We start from the raw sequence: 18,987 nt of genomic DNA, 5'->3' as shown, positions 1-18,987 counted from the left end.
CCTTTCAGCAGACAAAAGCTCCATAAAACAGTTTTAAAAGTTGTGAGTAGGGTTGTCAAACTTACCAGTCGGTAAAAAAAAAAAAAAAAAAAAAGGTGGATGGCACTCATACTAATAGACGCTGCAGTAAAACGCTCTCGTTCATGTTTGTTTGAGCTCTGAGCGTCAAAGGTTTGCATTTACAGCGTGTTTCCACAACCGCTGAGCATTGCAGCTAGGGAAGCACCGATATGAACATGTTGGTCGATACCGATAACAATTATTCATTATTTTGAAAGCCGATAACCGATATATTGGCCGATGCATTTAATTCCAAATGAAATGTTGCACTTTACTCTATTTTCCTTTTTTGAAGTGATTCCAATCATATTTCAAGCATTTCAAACCCATCATGTTGAACAGTGCGCATCTGAAGTGTCTCAGCTCAAATGTTCTTATCGGGCCGATAACGATAACTATCAGCTAGAAAAATAACTCTAGAGAAGAGCATTTTGCTAAATGTATACACTATATTTATATTTTTACATAAGTTGATAGTAACGTCTTTGTTATTTAGTGCATGTTTGAATAAATCCGTCACGAAAACACAAAAACAGTGTTGGATAACGTACCAAAAGGTGGCGGTACAGGTCCATACGGGCCGATCGGAGGAGGGCCGTAAGAATCCATGTGTGGTGGTCTGAAGCGAGGCTCAGGGGGCATCATGGGAAGGTGGCCATTGGGCGGTCGGATCATCATTGGCGGCGGCCCATTGGGCGGCATGATCGGGGGTCCGTAAGACTTGGGTGGAGGAACCGGAGAATCCCGGATGGGAGAGGGCAGGAAAGATCCCTGACTCTGAGACTTGGAGAGCTGGAAGAGAAGATGCAGAACAACAATAATTATTACTGGGGCGATTTAACGGTGGATTCCTGTTAACCGACCCAAGCAAGATGAACCATCGCAAGGCCAGAAACATACTGTAAACAAGAACAGCAGACACTAGATATTTACTTGAAGATTTTAAGTTATTATTTCAATAATTGAACATCACATTACCATGTTCACAGTTCTCTGATGTTTATTAGTTACACTGGGTATTTTAGAAACACAATCAAATTGAATACAATAATAATAATAATAATAATAATAATCAGTTCTAATTATTAATTTAAAATAATTATTAATATAATTATTATTATAATGGGTGAGTATTAAGCGAACTAATTATAAAAAATATATTACTGTTGTAAATTACAATTACACTGTAAAATAAAAATGAATTTAATAATTTTAATAAATAATGTTATAATACTTATATAAGCCTTGAGCTTAATTAATAATAATTATAAGTGATGATTATTAGTCTAACTCTAATTATAAAAACATGAACAGAAATATGACAGTCTTAAATTACAAATGTACAGTAAAATAAAATAAATTGAATATTTGTCAAGTATAATAATTTTATTTTACACTATTTTACTATAGTAGTTCCAATAGTAATATTTATATATTTATATCTTAAATTCTTCACTTTCAAACCCATTTTGTCATAATATTGGCGAAATTCTTTAAAGTTCAATCCCCAAAAATGTTGTAAATTATATGAATGTGTAACTAAAATAAACCTGATGCACGTCGCGTTATCTTTGCGTGTTACTTAATTAAACTGAAGTCTTTAATTTGGACCCATTTCCCTGTTGGACCTTTTATTTAACAATCTCAACATGTTTTTTTTGTGTTTTCTTTTTATTTCCTTCGCTCGATCCTGCATACTAATGAGCCACCGCTATTATCAGAGGAGTTTCTTTTTATTTTAAACTGGTTTTAGTTTCCTATACTAACCCTGGGTAGAACATGTGCTTGTGGCGATAAGAGTTTTGCAGCATTGCATTATGAATGCAATCTTTTTCAGCAGCACTTGATCCTGTAATACTAACACTTTCTCTTCTATTCTATTTATAAAAAGATAAAATAGATAAAATGTACATGTACTGCGTTAGATTAAACTGGGAAGGGTCATAGCACTTGCATATTGTTGTCCTACTGTTAGTTTCTATTGTTCTCATGTATAAGTCGCTTTGGATAAAAGCATCTGCTAAATGAATAAATGAATAAATGTAAATGAATGGCAACAAACCCGAGCGTGCACTGCTAGAAATCACCGGCATGCGTACTTGCGTAGAGTATGTTTCAGGCGTAAAACATGCTGGAACTCACTCACAAACATGAGTTTTGTTAAACATCCCACAACATTCTGAGCACAAGACCCAGTTAGGTGATTAGAAAGTGAAAAGAAGCACATCTTGATGAACAAAACTTGTGTTTAATCAGGTTTTAAAGACCCAAACACAGCTGACAAAAGCCATGAGCCACAACCAAATGTGCCATCAGCACCCGCCACTGTGCACAAACCCGACCCGTCTAGTGGTGGAGCGGATCACAGAACTCACGGATCGGATCATTTGCGGTTTTTGAGTCACGGATCGGATCGGCAAAAAATAAACTTGAGTAATAAAATAAGAACAAATTCACAAATTTACAAGCAGAGACGAATACTAAAGTCTAACAGTATATTCAGGCACAGAAATGAATAATTAAGCCTATATGTAAAAATAACACTATTTGTTCACTGTAGAAATTAAATATGGTGTAATCTTTGTTAAAGCTGTATTTTGTCATTTTATTACTAACACAGACAACATTAGGTGTGCTGCCACTTTAAGGCCGACTGCACGGGGGAAACGGACAAATATGCCGTTTCTTTCTCAATTTTGTTTCTCTTTTGTTCACTTATGACATAAACGGGAGAATACCTGCAGAGACGGGCATTTTGACTATTTTGTTTGTGTGTCCGTTTAAAGGACAAGTTCGGTATTTTACACTTAAAGCCCTGTTTACAGATCGTTTCTGATGAAACAGAACGGTTAAGATTAAATTTTGGACAAATGCTGCTGTCCCGAGAATTTTAGGTTTCTTTCGCTTTCCCCCCCCACCAGTAGACTGGTTGTATAGGTGCACTGGAACAGTCCTTCCTAAAACGCATTAAACATTCGTTTACAAAGACGTGAAACTCACCGAGTGGTCAGGGGTGTTCACTGGTATGCTCACACAAAAATCGCTGCAAAAGATGCTTTCCAACTGGTTTTATCGTAGTTTTTGTCCAACTCCATTGATTGTATTAGGATGTGCTGTGAGGTACGGTATTACTCCGCCGCCGGAAACTGGAATGGGGTTGTTTGTATTCTTTCTGTAGTGCAGTCGCGGTATCGTAATGCCAGTGGTTTGCTTGCAATTGGCAAAGGTGCATTATCGCCACCAACTGGGCTGGAGTGTCTAGTGTCTACTATTCAAGCTCTCAACGGAAGAATCTACGGGTGTGAGGCGTTTGGAAAAATAGGTCCACAGTTTTACAACGAATGGTAAAACACCTGTTGGAAAGCATCTTTTGCAGCGATTTTTGTGTGAGCATATCGGTGAACACCCCTGACCACTCGGTGAGTTTCACGTCTTTGTAAACGAATGTTTAATGCGTTTTAGGAAGGACTGTTCCAGTGCACCTATACAATCAGTCTACTGGTGAAGCGAAAGAAACCTAAAATTCTCGGGACAGCAGCATTTGTCCAAAATTTAATCTTAACCGTTCTATTTCATCAGAAACGATCTGTAAACAGGGCTTTAAGTGTAAAATACCGAACTTGTCCTTTAAGGAAACCTCTTTCTCGCTCTCTCGTATTAAAATTTAATTTACTTTTTATAAACTAGTCAAAGTCATTGAAATGTTTAAATATAAATGGGGAATAAATCAATGCATTTGTGATGTTGATAATGATGGCTGCTTGGAAATGTATATTTAAGTGTATCTGTGTTTGAAAAGGATTATTATTATTTCTTCTTCTCTTCTCATGGAGACATTGCTAATGTGAAAAGTTAATGTTTTTAATTTTTTGTAAATAAATCTTTAAACCTTTAAAAGTCCAAGTCTCTCTCTCTCTCTGTCTCCCTCCTCTCTCTCTCCATCCTCTCTCTCTCCCCCATCTCTCTCTCTCCATCCTCTCTCTCCCCCCCATCTCTCTCTCTCCCCCCATCTCTCTCTCTCTCCCCCCATCCTCTCTCTCTCCCCCATCCTCTCTCTCTCCCCCATCTCTCTTTCTCTCCCATCTCTCTCTCTATCTCCATCCTCTCTCTCTCTCTCTCTATCCTCTCTCTCCATCCTCTCTCTCCCCCCCATCTCTCTTTCTCTCCCATCTCTCTCTCTATCTCCATCCTCTCTCTCTCTCTCTCTATCCTCTCTCTCCCCCCCATCTCTCTCTCTCCCCCCCATCTCTCTCTCTCCCCCCCCATCTCTCTCTCTCCCCCCCCATCCTCTCTCTCTCCCCCCATCCTCTCTCTCTCCCCCATCTCTCTTTCTCTCCCATCTCTCTCTCTCTCTCCATCCTCTCTCTCTCTTTCTCTCTCCCCCTCTCTCTCCCCCTCTCTCTCTCCCCATCCTCTCTCTCTCTCCCCCATCTCTCTCTCTCCATCCTCTCTCTCTCTCTCCCCCTCTCTCTCTCTCTCTCTCTCTCCCCATCCTCTCTCTCTCTCCCCCATCTCTCTCTCTCTCTCCCCATCTCTCTCTCTCTCCCCTCATCTCTCTTTCTCTCTCTCAAATTGATTGAATGTGTAAATTGACAAGACAAAACAAAACCGTCACACTCTAGTATGGTTAAATTTAGCAGTTAATCCGCGAATCGCATGCGTGCCGAACCGTGGGTCCTGATCCGTACGGATCACCGTCGACTGCGATCCATTCCACCCCTAGTCCCATCCATCCCAGCACCCATCACTGTACTCACGGGCTCTACGGGCTCAGACGAGACCGGCTCGGCCGTCTCTGTGACCGGTGCGGTCTGCTTCAAAGCAAACACACCCACCGCCGTTTAATGGACAACAACATCTACATATGCATGACATTTACTGGAGATCGCCTTGAGGTAATTGTGAAATTACAAACACAGACAAAAACAACCCTGTGATCTTTACCATTGGTCCGTCATGTGCACATGGAGATGATGTCATCGGAGGAAACATTTCTGAAAAAGACAAAAATGACAGTAAGACACACTCAAAACTGCAATGCAAACCAAAAAATAATAATAAAAATCGAACATGTTTGAAATGTTTTTTTTACAGTATTAGATTTTTAAATTACAGTGAATATTTAAATTTTAACGTAATAAATGGAATTAATAAATGTATTTACGCCATATCAGTAACAAGGCTATTTTCATGGCGAAAACAGAATAAACACCATAAATGGATGAGTGTATAAAACTGTAAATTACTATTTAAAAGTTTAGGGTGAGTACGATTTTTTTTATAATGAAATTAATACTTTTTTTTCACAAGGATGCATTTGATCTAAAATGACAATAAAGACTTTCTATTTATCAAAGAATCCTGAATTTTTTTATAGTTTTCAACTAATAATAATCAGAAATGTTTCTTGAGCATCAAATCATCATATTAGAGTGATTTGTGAAGGATCATGTGACACTGAAGACTGGAGTAATGATGCTGAGAATTCAGCTTTGATCACAGGATATAAATTACATTTAACAATATATTCTCATAGAAAACTCATTTTAAACTCTAAAAATATTTCACATTATTACTGTTTTCACTGGTTTGTAAGAGGTTGTATCAAAAGCACCTGGTCGGGATGGCAGCGGGTGTCCGAGGTCCGAGAAGCGTCCGTGAGGGTCAGACGGGGGTCGAGGACCTGGAACAGATCACAAGTGATCAGGAGCCGTTCGTTATCAATCGTTTCAGCCAGATGCATAAACATCTGTGCCCGCTCGCATAAAGCACCTTAAGGTTATCAAGCGACGAGAATACTTTTTGTGTGCAAAAAAATAAACGACTTTATTCAACTGTTCATTTTCTTCTGTGTTTCTCTGAGTGAGTTCACGTAGTGTAACAGCGCAGCGCTTCTGGGTTGTACGTCAGAACATAGACTCACTATTGGCTGATGCTGGTCATGCGTGTGATGCTGGCCAATAGTGAGCCTCCGTTCTGACGTACGACCCAGAAGCGCTGCGCTGTTACACTATGTGAACTCACTCAGAGAAACACAGAAGAAAATGAACAGTTGAATAAAGTCGTTTATTTATTTTTATTTTTTTCGCACAAAAAGTATTCTCGTCGCTTGATAAACTTAAGGTTGAGCCTCTGTAGTCACTTGAACTATTTTAACGATGTCTTTACTAACTTTTCTGGGATGGCAGATATCGATTACCTAGAAGCCTATGGAGGAGTGAGACAGCTCTCAGATCTCATCAGAAATATCTTAATTTGTGTTCTGAAGACGAACGAAAGTCTTACGGGGTTGAACAACATGAGGGAGAGTAATTACTGACAGAACTTTCATTTTTGGGTGAACTGTCCCTTTAAGTCCCTTTAATCTAAGGCCGTTCTTAAGGGAAAATTGCACTTAAGGTGCTTTATGCAACCGGGCACTGGAGCTCAGGAGCGTTTCCAATGACAACAGAAGAAAAACGAGAGGAGGAGGATAAAGTTGTGAGTTGGGATGGTAAGACTCACCGAACGGTTCGCCCCGTCGCCCTACAGGTGCAGAGGGGGGGCGTCCGGGACCCTCTATCATTAGAGGAGGAGAGGGAGCCCCCCCGCTCACAGGAGACGGCCCGTACGAATCACCTGTTCAGAACAAACCAACACAATCAGAACTAAATCTGCCAGGCGACACTTCGCAACACTGCACGCGACTGGAAAAAACGGACATTACAATATTATGTTTTTCTGCGATATATATTGCGATATGAAAATTTCAGCTGATGACTTGAATCGCCCTATTTGGAAATAATTAATCATTCTAGAATGATTGGGGTCATCGGCATAGAAAATAATAAACAAATTGCAATCATAGGTAAATACAATAGAAAAAAGACAGTTTTCCAGGTAAATTAACTGTTCAGGTACAGACATTGAGTAATCAAATGTAAAATAACACTGAATAGCATAGTATTAATTAAATATGATTCATATAATTAATGCAGTTTATCTTTGTTAAAGCTACAACAGTGATTTTCTCTTTCTCTTTTGTTGTTTGATTAACTTTGGTGACACAAATAGTTGTGGGTAAATTGGGCTGCTGTCACTTTAAGACGAATGCACGTATCTAATACCGGTAATGACAAGCATCCGTTTTCTTTCTCCGTTTACAACTCACAACCGACTGCGAAGAAACTCGTCAATTCTCGTGACTTAATTCTCCATGCACATGTCAGTTCATGCACCAATAGACGAGAAAGGGAAGGAACAGCGCACGAGTTCCAGTCTTCTTGCACTTGATCTTTAAACTAACAGGACTTAAAAACCCATGAAAATGATAAACGATCACTCTATGATGGTTAAACTTTGCAATCAATCCACGAATCGCAAGCGTTCGGCTTACAGATCGACTACGAACCCTACGCTACATCGCGATATTGATGCTAAAACGCTACATCATGCAGCCCTACTGCATTATACAGTTACAAAAGCCTGTCAGACAGCATGTGCACAGCAGCCGCTCTGAGGGTTGGCTGTGTTTTAAAGACCGTGTGAAAGCTGAATTAGAGGACGATAACTGCTCACCTCTCCGCGGTGGCGGCATGTGGCGATCCGGGGGTCCAGAGTTGTGTTTGAACAGACTTTGCTCCATGTCTGAGATTTTATCTCTGTACTCCACAAGCCTTTATAAATGCACAAACATCAGGGTTCAGAAACAACACAGCAATGATGTCGTTTAAACAGTGATTTGATGGATATACTCACTTCTGACGAAGGTTGGCCAGCTCTCTTCTTTCCTCCACCAGAGCTCGTTCTGAGGCGCGCGCTTTCAACTATTGAAGATCAACAAGTAGACGTGATTATTATATCACTGAGTCATATATCAGTATTAGCATATATTACACTTTTTTTGGTAGAAACTGAAACACTGAGTATTCATGGGAATGCAAACGCTTCCAGTTAAGCAATCTTGATTTCATGTGCAGCTCCTCTTATTACTGGCCATAACACAAAATGATTATAGGCTATCAGTATCAGAAGTGCATCCCTAAAGACAAAAGGCTTCTAGTTTACATTGTAAAGACTAACAGAACATAGTACTCACCCAGTTTTCATGGGCTTTCTTTTCCTGGACTGCCACCTATAGGAAAGATGGCAGGGCGATAAGAACAAGCAATATGGATTTTTTTTCATTGCTGTGGCCGATATAAAGCCAATGGGCTATATGTGATATCACACTATTTAATGTAATGATAGTGAATAGCACATGCAAACAATTGCTGCAATAAAAAATATAATTTGACATATTTACTAAATTGTAGGGGTGTTACGAGATCTCGCGAGATTAAAACGCGACGAGATTTCTCGTCGAGGTAAAACTTTGTCTCGTGTCGTGAGTTGTTGTGATGTCAGTGTGATGGAGCGTGAGGGTGAAATTAGTAGCCTATTGAAGATGCCCCTAACACTTTTAAATCATTTGTGTGCCGGGCCAATCACACACACACTCACACTCACTGTCCCTCGCTCACTCACTCGCGCGCGAACACACACACACACGCTCACTGGCGGGCGCACTCACGCACACTCACTCTCGCTCACACTCAATCCGTCGTGGAGGACCGTTAAAGTTAAACATGCTAGTCTTTCTGTCATGATGTCCTGGAGCATCGCAGACGCGTAGGTTGTCGCCCACTATGACAGACTATTCGAAATGAAACGATCGAATCTTGCGTCCCGACGCCCGTTGTCCTTTACGAATCTCCACGAAACGGATCGTGCCAAAATCGCGCTAAAATAGTGTAATCTGAACCAGGCAGGTAATAAACATTTGACCTATCGCGCAAAGAACCTATTAAAGCACTAAGACATGGGAACAGTATAGCTAACATTAACATATCACAAGTCATATCGACATCGCAATATTAAACAATGTTATCGCACATCGCAGCTTTTCCTCATATCGTGCAGCCCTAGTTAGCTACAGCCCAAAGGTCTCAAATGCTGCCAGAAATCGTCGACATGCTTATATTCTTGAAAAAGAACATGACCAAAATCTTAGTCTGTTCTGTGTAGTTAATTTTATCTCTTTTTCATGCTTGAAAAAAAAAATTGTTTCTGTTTGAACTTGTAGGTTTGAGAGAGCAGTACTTTGATTATGGATACACACTTACTGTTTGCATTTAAAGTGTTATTTCAGTTATTTATATTTATTTTACTTATACTGTTTTATTTTTCTTTATGTTCGATTTGTGTAAAGGAGTTATATTTCTCATGTGAAATCGTACAGGGGAGAAGCCAGACAGTAGAGTTTATAGCAAAACATTTTGCAGTGTTTGCATGTCCTTTACTGCATAGAATTCATTAAAATAGAAGTAAAATAACATTCATTACAAGTTGATTTCAAAATGAACCTAAATTGTTTTGCATTTTGTGATTTTCAGTTGAATAAAAGACTATTTTCCATTCATATATTTCATCATTGAGGATTTCTTAAAAATTGTGTAAAAATCTCGTCTTGTCTCGTTCTCGTGAACCCAATCTCGTGTCTCGTCTCGTCTCGTGGAGTAAGCGTCTCGTCACACCCCTACTAAATTGCAAAAAATAAACTTGATAAAAAATAAAATGTTTATTTGATATTCAAAAAAGCATTGCATGTCAAAATAAAAGTCAGCTTCCATACAGGTTTATCTTTAACAAACTATTTCAAAAAAAAAATCTGCTAAATGAAATGAAGCTGAAATAAATTAAAATATAATTATTAGTTGAAAAAATTTATAAAAAATAAATAAAATTTTTTATTGTTTCCTTGGCAATAACCTTGAAGCACTAAAATTATTAACTTGAAATAAATAAAAAATATAAATAAATTAAACTTAAAAACAATAACAAAAAAGAATAAATTTACAAAAGCACATAACAAAATTACTAAAAAGTAGGCTAAACTAAAAGTTACAAAAAGTTAATAAAACTAAAATAAAACCAAAATAACATTGATTCCGACACTATCGGCCACTGCCAATAATTAAAAAAATGCCAAGCCAGTAAATGAGAGTATGAAGCGTCAGATTGAGAGTGTTGTCGTCAGAGCTTCTCACCTCAGACTTCAGAGAGCGTTCGTTCTGCTGCATCTCCTCCTCGATGTCCTTGATCTTCTGTTTCAGAGCTCTCAGCTCCTCCTCCGACCGCACAGCTTTACTGTCCACCTCCGTCAGCTTCGTCTCCTTCTCGCGTCTCTCCAGCTCCTCCTGAGTCAGTTTCCTGAGCGCAAACCAAGCTCATTAAGCGAGGAAATACAGGAGTGGGGAGTTTTTAATGCCAAACGAGGCTGTTCAAATGAATCCAGGGCGTGGGCTTTGTTCACATGGAAAGCACAAATTCATATCGGAACATCTAACTGGAGTTGTTTTGTTTAGTTTTTGCAGCAAAATGAAATGCAGTCCTTATTTGGTTATTCAAGTTGAGTCAGATACGAATTCAAGTAATTTCCCCCATCACTTAGGATGCATTATTGTGTTGTGTTCAGACCTATTGAAGACTGTTATTAGCATTATTTTAGTAGTATTGTAATTGTTTAATAATAATTTGTTATTGTAGTTTTATCCGTTTCATTAAAATGTTTTGTAATGTGCTATGGAGAAAAACAAAACGCTGATGAACAACGATGCCGCTTAACTGTATAAGAATGATGCGTCACTTTTATAACAAACACCCCTGACAATGTGTGTATAGATCACCTTGCAATTACAGTTTGATGCGAGTTGTAGTTTTGTGGTGTGTTTTCACTGAGGAGTCCTCAATCCTCATACGTGCGCGTCAGAGTCGTTATAAGGTGTTTTTTTATGAAATTATGAGGGGAAATGAATTGTAGGCCCTAATATTAATTTGATAATAACACTAGCCAATCATAATACTATAATTTAATACATAAATGGGAAAATCAAAGGCATCAGCCATCGCTGATACACAATATCATCGTCTAATTGAAATAACACAATTATTCTTAGGCTATTCATAATATTTTAGTAGAACGTCTTCTGTAGTGTTTCATTTTAACGTTAACTAAAAATACGATTTGAGTACCAATCCTCTGAAACGTAGCGCTCCCTGTGTGCAGTGTGAAGAGTGTGTGTGATCTCACTGTTGCAGGGCGTTTTCCTTCTGCTGGTAGAGTTCAGTGGTGATCTCCAGTCTCTGCTGCAGGCTCTTGAACTGGTTCTCCAGATGCGTTTTCTCATTGCTCAGATTCATCTGGTCGTGCATGACCTTCTGATATTGCTCTAGTTTAAAAAATAAAATAAAAATAAAGTACAGGATTAAATGAGGATGTGGAAAGCAAACTGCAATGTTTTCAAATACACAAACGTCAATCTTCAATACCCTCCAGCTCCTGTCTGGATTTCTGTTCGGCGAGGAGACTTTCCATGAAGCGATTCCTCTCGTCTTCAACAACACTGAGAGTTGCTTTAATCTGCGAGACGGAAACGGCATTAGAAATAAGAAGAGTGTTCGATTATCCTCCGAAAGAATCTGCCCGGAGCAGACGTACCCTGGAGACGTCCATCATCTGTTTGATTCGCACTCTCGAGATGTCCATCTTCTTCTCTGAAAGAAAACAGACATTTGATGATTTGATGTTCAGAATGTTTCACCTAACCATCTCCAATGACCTCGAAATGAAACCGAAATCGTGATATGGTTTATTGAGATTATTAAATAGCAAAGGCTGCAATTTAATTAAATATATGCGCTGCGTGTTTCAGAGTGAAGCGATGTGATGTGTTCTTTTACACGTGAGCAGCTCATGTTTAGCGTCTCCGTTCTACACAAACGCTATGAGTTCGGGACACTTATAACGCGCATTTTAAAAGGCAACATGCACAATCACTGCAAACATGTAATGAGAAGAGCTTTTCAGCAAAAGAGAAGCTTTAAGGGCTCTCTGCGGTTTTCCGTCAAAATAAACAGTTGATGGTTTGAAAGTGAAGAAATGAAGACAGCTGTCAGGGAACTACACTGCGACCAAAATGGTCGCATATGCGACCTTTTGAAATGCCATTGCGACCGTAATTTTCAATGGGTCGCAAATGTATCACTGATTATTTTTGTACCTATGTTTTAGGCAATATGCTATGATTTACTATGTTTATTTATTAAAGCAGAAATGTGAATTTTAAGAATACGTTTTATAACGTGCTCTGAGCATTCAACACATCAAGTTGGCTTCAGCCCCGCGACCGTTACTTATTAAAACGTACCATTGTATCTGCGCGACTCGCAAGCTCTCTCTCTCACACAAACACGGACGCGCGCACACAGAGAGAGAAGATAATTGTAAAATGAAAATGGACGGTTTAGTTTATAAATAGTTTAACATTTAATATTCAACGTTTAATATTTTAACGTGTTCTAACGTGTGCGTTCCTCAGCGCGTATGTGAAGCTCACATGCACTAAAAGCCTGTCGACAAGCGCCTGGATACTGGACTAAGTTATCTTTAGAGTCTTATTGTGCTTATACTGTTAAATACACACAAGGTTTACATAAAGTCGGTTATGTGTCTAATGGTCTAAAGTGAAAGCAAACTTGAGTAAATCTGCTTGTCAAATGCGTGTATATTAGACGCGTCGCGCGCAACTCTTAAAGAAACAGTAGCAATAGTAAACACGCTGCCGCTTGTCCTTAAAGGGATAGTTCACCCAAAAATAAAAATGATCTCATCATTTACGCACTCTAATGTTGTTCCAAACCTGTATTCATTTCCTTCTAATATTTTCTCATATTTTTCTAATATTAATATTATGAAGAATGTGGCTATCCAAACAGTAGCTGGTCCCCATTGACTTCCATAGGAGAAAAATATACTAAGTCACTGGGGTACATCAACTGTTTGGTTACCCACATTCTTCCAAATAACGTTTTATTTTCAACAGAAGAAAGAAACTTATTCCAGTTTAAAACAACTTCAGAGAGTAAATTATGACAATTTGAATTTTTAGGAGAACTATTCCTCTAATGTTAATAAAACAACACAATGCAAAGAGAAAATCACTCACTGCTATTGACTGAAGTAGCTTTAATAAGTATCAACGTATAATTTATACAGTGAAGTCTGTTTTGTTTTATTTTCATATTTGTTCATTTAATTACTTTCTTCAATGCTATATTTTGTATATTAAGTTGTGTATGTGTAATGTGTATCTTTGATCTTAATATTTAATAACAAAGAAAATAATGACAAATATTTTTATCTTTGCCCCGTCTGCCATTTTTTATTTATTTTTTGTTACCTAAGGCTTTGTTTTTAAAATATGGACATTAGTTTGGCTGTAAAGCTCAGTCACAAAACAGTAAAACCAACATAAAAATGAATCGTGATAAAATCGTGAATCGTGATTTTCCTGAAAAAAATCGTGATATGATATTTTTGCCATATCGCCCACCCCTAATTAGAATAATAAATTAAGTAGCCTATCTTAATTGTACACAATGTTCCTGTTTATTTTTTTTATTTTTTTTTTACTGTTTTATGCCATAACAGCAATATTAATATCGGTTATTATCGGTATCGACCAAAATTTTCACATCGGTGCATCACTACTTAAGAGTTCAGGAGTCTGCCCATCTGTGCCAACCATAGCATGTTGAAATCCATTTGGCACTTTATTGTGTACTGTATTTTCTAATGCAGAAAATCTATCCCAACCAATGTTGAAGTAAACAAAAACAAGGCGGCATATGGTTTAAAAGATGGCAAGTAAAATAAAAAGCACATCTGTATGCAATACAGTTTCATTATTCTTCATTATTATCCAGAGCGGCTTACTATAAATAATTTGTGCGACCAGATCATGTTTTGCGCCAGTAACTGAAAAATGTAGTAGCGCAAGTGCCACCAGTGGAAAAGGTTAGTGTAGTTCCCTGGCTGTAAAATTTTACAGTAAAATAAACAAATGCTTGATTTTCTGAATTTACAGTGAAATATCACCACAGAAATTACGTAACGCATGACGCATTGCAGAGCTAGAAGAGCATTTGTGGTTTAAAAGTGTATAAATGTTTATTTTTGTTATAAAATGAGTGATGGTTTGTCTAGATAAGACTCGTATTCCTCGGCTGGGGTCGTGTCGAGACTTTGAAGCTGCACTGAAACTCACATTTGGACCTTCAAACCGTTGGACCACATTGGAGTCACTATATGGAGAAAAAACCTGGAAACTCTAATTTCATTTGACTGAAGAAAGACAGACATGAACATCTTGGATGATGTGGGCTTGAGTAAATTATCAGGAAGTCTTTATTCTGAAGTGACCTACTCCTTTAAGGACTGACAACTGTGTAAACGTGACCTTAGATTAGATTAGAGTCAATTTATTAGGAGCGGTTGGATTTAAATGCATCAGATCACGACTGCATTCTTGTTTACAGTGTTCACCTTATGCAAAAGCATGTTTTATATGAATAGAAACATTTTACACGAAGTTCTTAAACGGACTTCTGTAATCATGCCATCGCCTTAACCCTTAAGAACCGGCTGTGTCGTCGCCGACACACACCAGCAAGCTGTATTCATTTGACCTTAACTCTTCAACCGTTTGCACTATCAAAACCATTCAAAGCGCCCCTGACAGTAGACAACATGCGCTGTTCGGCGATATACGGCGTATTACGGTAATTTCATGCTTTCCGTCTGCAAATGACAGCAGCGCGGGAAGGAAGGATTTGAACAGAGAGATACGAAGCGCGGCAGGTTAGAGTGTTTTGGATTGCATAAAATAATAAAAGAAACGAACAAACACATGGCGAAAGAAGTGTTAGACAGCAGAAGAGGGGATTGGGATGATTTTTAATGAAACTTGGGAAGCGGATGGCCGTTAGTCTTTCACGTATCTAAGCATGTAGTGCGTGCATGTGAATGTGTGCGCGCCTATGAAAAAAAAAGTGTCCTAAATGAAAACTGTGCAACCCAATGTCACAAAAAAAGACTTGTATATATGTATCATAGTTCATTTTTCAACTTTAAAGTGTTAGTTTCTTTTGTTCATGATTTTTTCTGTTTTTTTTTTCTAAATAAAAATCAGTAAATTTATTCTCGTTTTTTTTATTTTTGTCTACTTAAATTCTATTTACAAACTCACCACACACAATAATGGTCAATAACTGTATTTTGTTGAAAGCTAATCATTTTCTGAAAAAGATGACACCTTGCACATTAAGATTTAGAATTGTACAGTCCAAAAAAAAAAAAAAAAAAAATTCTAAATATGTGAAAAACACAAATTTTAGCTTCAGGTTCTAAAGGGTTCATGTAAATTGATGATTAAATTGATGATTTCTTTGTAGCCCTAATAGGTAGCACTTCTTTTCTCAGTAAGTAACATTCTGAATTTCACACGTGAAATAAAGCACTTTTTAAAGAGTCACTCTAGATAAGAGCATCCACTAAACGCAACTCGTCGTGATGACTAAAAAAGGAAAATGTAAAGAAAAATGTAAGTTATAAATAGAGTGCTCACCAGCATCTCCTCCATTAGACATTTCTTTCTGTAGTTCAGCAGGATCACAGGCTCCCAGACGGTTGAGCTCGGCAATACAGCTGGACAAAACCTGCAAACCAGAGAAACGCACAGATTATCATCATATTTCGGAGAAAACACTATAATTCATAATTAAGCAAAGCAAGGGACATGCACTGTATTGCATAAGCAGCCACATCTCACTCACATCAATCTCATTTTCCTTGTGCAACAGAGAGTCCTCCAGCTCTTTCTGGGATTTGTGATAAACCCTGATCTCCTCGCTCAGTTTCTTGTGCTTCTCCTGCCAGTCTTTAGCATCTCGAAGGAGCTGTCGGAAAATAAATATCATTTAAATCGTGTTGACGTCGATGGAAGGACAGGATTGGCAAGTTCACAGCTCTGACAACAGGACGTACAGATTTCTTCTGCTCTTTTAAAGCGCCGTTTTCCTTCTCAAAGGACAGAACCTGAGCCTTCAGAGCATCTTCTCTGAGTTTAGCTTCATCCATGAGGACATGAACCTGTTATCAGTTCAACACAAACACAGAACAGAACATTTTAATATCTTCAGGACATGAGACAACTAGTACAAATGTTCAGATACATGGTCAAGTGACTATAAAGTCATAAGGTGATCAATTAATAATTTATCATGAATTGTCACAAAAAAATTTTTTTTTGAAAATTGAAGTCAAAACGGACAATTCTTGTTTTTATGGAATATTGCTAGATTACAGAACTTTAGATTTTATTCATTTCCATGACTGATTTTACTCAGTTTTCCATGACAGTGGAAATCCTGCATTTAATAATTCACTCAGTCGAACTGCTTCTCTCTCCATGTTCCTCAGAGAAAGAAAAAGTGGTAGAAGGATAACCTGTCAATGTTAGCAACGGTAACTAAGCAGATTGAAGATTGCTCGCATCACTACGTTCATTTGTTATGAGTAACTATGACAGAAAAAAACAAAACGCTTGACATTATTACTGGTTTCTCATTTCAACTGGTAGATCCGCCAAAGAGGTAAAGGATCAGCTCATCCAGCACAGATTACCTTTGCACGCTCCTCGTCATAGTTCTTCAGTGTTTTCTGGTATTTCTCGATTCTCTGGTGCATTTTGGCAATCTTTGGTCGAAGGAAAAACAAAACAGTTCTGAAAAATCTGACAGAGAAAAGTAAGATGAAGAAAGATAAAATAAATCGAAGCTTACCTTTTCATTTAGATTGGTGTTTTCTTCCTGCGTGTCCACAATTTTTTGGTTAAGCTGTGAAACACTCCCAGACATCTCCTCCCACTGACTCTGGAGTTTCTGGTGATGATTCTAGTCAGTAAAAACAACAAAGCACATTAAACAAATGTGTGATTAGAAACTGGGATGGGAAGAGATCAATCCTGGTGCTGTGATTCACCTTCAGCCCTTTCATTTCTTGTTGGCTGGAACTCAGTGTTTTCACAGAGTTTTTCAGCTGTTCTTCACGTTGTTTTATCTGCGAGGAGACAAATGACACGTTTATATGTGATCAGGTTCATCAATAAACCCAAGAGAAGTCGAGAGAAAGAAACATCAGAGGTTTACCATGTCGTTTAATTCTGTGATCTTGTTAACAGCATCAGATTTCTCGCTGAGAAGCTGCTGGATCTTGTCTCTGAGCTGCTTTTCTGTCACTGTGAAATAAAATACAATGCAAACTATATTAAAATCAGAAAAGAAAAGAATTTAAGAGGTAGTAGAAGTGGGTCGCATGACCTCATACCTCACAGCAATGATATTCTGCTGATTTTCATATGTAGTAATGCCTATTTATATATAATCCTGTGCATTAAATATTTTATAAATTAAAAAGCACAATTGATAATGTTTTACAATTGCTTAGTTTTAAATGCATTAATCTGACATTAGTGCAAAAACATATTACCATGACGTAAAAATCTCAAACAGAGATCACGATTCTGAACAGACAACTAAAAAAAACTATTTAAATTAGAAGAGTGTGAAAATGTTAATCACTGCAGTCTATTTAAAATGTTAAATTAATCTGAATTACAAAAAAAAAAAAAAATCTGTTTGAATGAATGATTCAATGACAAATACATTTTTAACAGTCACTAGTCGCCACCTACTGGTGTAACTGTGTAATTAATACAATCATTGAAGCTCCATGTCCTTTCAAAAGATGATTTACTCTATTTAAGACATCAGTGTTTATATCCGAACTTTATACTTTTATCTCAGTACTTTTGTGATAATGTGAATATTTGTAACAGAAATATTGATACTATGAGGTTAAAAAGTGTGTTTGTGAAGCTGTTTCACACTTATACATGACAACTGCCCCCTCTGGATCAGAACGCAGGTCTGAATGTTCAGTGTGATCAGACTTGCCAAAGCTTTAATAGACAGAGCTGAATCGTTGTCATTTAGGAAAGAGATGGCGTGGGTGTTTGAATTGAGATTGTGACCTTTTAACGATTGATCGTGCAGCTCCATCTCAAATTGAGAAGTGTATATGAAATAAAAGTAGTATACTAGCTGTGTAAATGTGCAATAGCATGTATATGCCACCATACCACCCAACCCTAAGAGTATAATGTATATTTAGCTGATATCTCAATCATGACGAGGCTGAGAAGTGACTTACATTGATAGGTTTTTCCTTTGATCTAAAGGAGAAAAGAAGAGGTGAATGGCACAGATTTAATTGAATCAATCTCAAAAGAATGAAAACATTAATCATGTAAACAAGGTGATAATTATCATGTAAACAAGATGACACAAACTCTGAATCAATATGCACCAATGCTACATTTTTCTAAATGTCATAATCATTTGTTAACAAACAAGTATTCGTTACTTCAATGAGCTCATTGTATCTGTATTAAATTATTACATTGTTTAAATTTGCTAACTGTGACTTTGTATAAGTACATTTCTGAAATACATAACTTAGACAGTTTCCTCTGATAACAGATCACTCTAAATTGTAATGTGGACTTTCTGTAAAGCTGCTTTGAAACGATGTGTATAATGAAAAGTGCTATACAAATAAATGTGTGAATAGGATGTCTTACAGCGAGCACCGTCCTCCAGAAGAACATCAGTACCGTGAGGGCCCCGACCACCGCTGTGACGAGCACCGGCTCCCAGGGGACGCCGTGGAAAGTGGGACCCGGTCGCCATTCCTCTGGAAGAGCAGTGATCACCTAGATGACACAAAAACACACCAAATGTGATCAGTTTTATATCAATTCCAGAAACAACTCACTGTTTGACAACATGGTTTCACTGCCCGTCAGCTTTGAGTTTAGTTAGTAAGGGCCCCGAATGCCATGTTTCAAATCACTTTCTGCACTTATTTAGACTTATATTGACAAATCTGAAGCGACAAAGTCTAGCACTGTCCCTTATCACCAGCCACATGCAACAGAAACACAACAC

The 18,987-nt window shown here is 37.9% G+C and overlaps 1 protein-coding gene across 2 annotated transcripts in view; it reads right to left on the bottom strand.

Moving 5' to 3' along the window:
* mia3 (MIA SH3 domain ER export factor 3) overlaps positions 1-18,987 on the bottom strand; it is a 32,173-nt gene that overhangs the window by 3,013 nt on the left and 10,173 nt on the right. The window contains exons 7-27 of one of the 2 annotated variants that reach the window (XM_084432672.1): positions 18,621-18,752; positions 18,191-18,212; positions 17,128-17,216; positions 16,961-17,038; positions 16,762-16,872; positions 16,604-16,675; positions 15,965-16,069; positions 15,754-15,876; positions 15,546-15,636; positions 11,579-11,634; positions 11,410-11,500; positions 11,171-11,309; positions 10,128-10,290; positions 8,138-8,173; positions 7,798-7,865; positions 7,618-7,715; positions 6,565-6,678; positions 5,675-5,743; positions 5,005-5,054; positions 4,818-4,874; positions 612-852 (exon numbers count right to left, since the gene is read on the bottom strand). In XM_084432672.1, the coding sequence (XP_084288798.1) occupies positions 612-852; positions 4,818-4,874; positions 5,005-5,054; positions 5,675-5,743; positions 6,565-6,678; positions 7,618-7,715; positions 7,798-7,865; positions 8,138-8,173; positions 10,128-10,290; positions 11,171-11,309; positions 11,410-11,500; positions 11,579-11,634; positions 15,546-15,636; positions 15,754-15,876; positions 15,965-16,069; positions 16,604-16,675; positions 16,762-16,872; positions 16,961-17,038; positions 17,128-17,216; positions 18,191-18,212; positions 18,621-18,752 (2,005 nt within the window). The remainder of the gene's footprint in view (positions 1-611; positions 853-4,817; positions 4,875-5,004; positions 5,055-5,674; positions 5,744-6,564; positions 6,679-7,617; positions 7,716-7,797; positions 7,866-8,137; positions 8,174-10,127; positions 10,291-11,170; positions 11,310-11,409; positions 11,501-11,578; positions 11,635-15,545; positions 15,637-15,753; positions 15,877-15,964; positions 16,070-16,603; positions 16,676-16,761; positions 16,873-16,960; positions 17,039-17,127; positions 17,217-18,190; positions 18,213-18,620; positions 18,753-18,987) is intronic. The other variant, XM_084432673.1, reaches the window with a different exon arrangement.

The sequence above is a fragment of the Rutilus rutilus genome (genome assembly GCF_951802725.1).
Source record: "Rutilus rutilus genome assembly, chromosome: 15".
NCBI lineage: Eukaryota > Metazoa > Chordata > Actinopteri > Cypriniformes > Leuciscidae > Rutilus > Rutilus rutilus.
The sequence above is the reverse complement of the archived record's forward strand: the minus strand, read 5'-3'. Positions and strand labels throughout refer to the sequence as shown.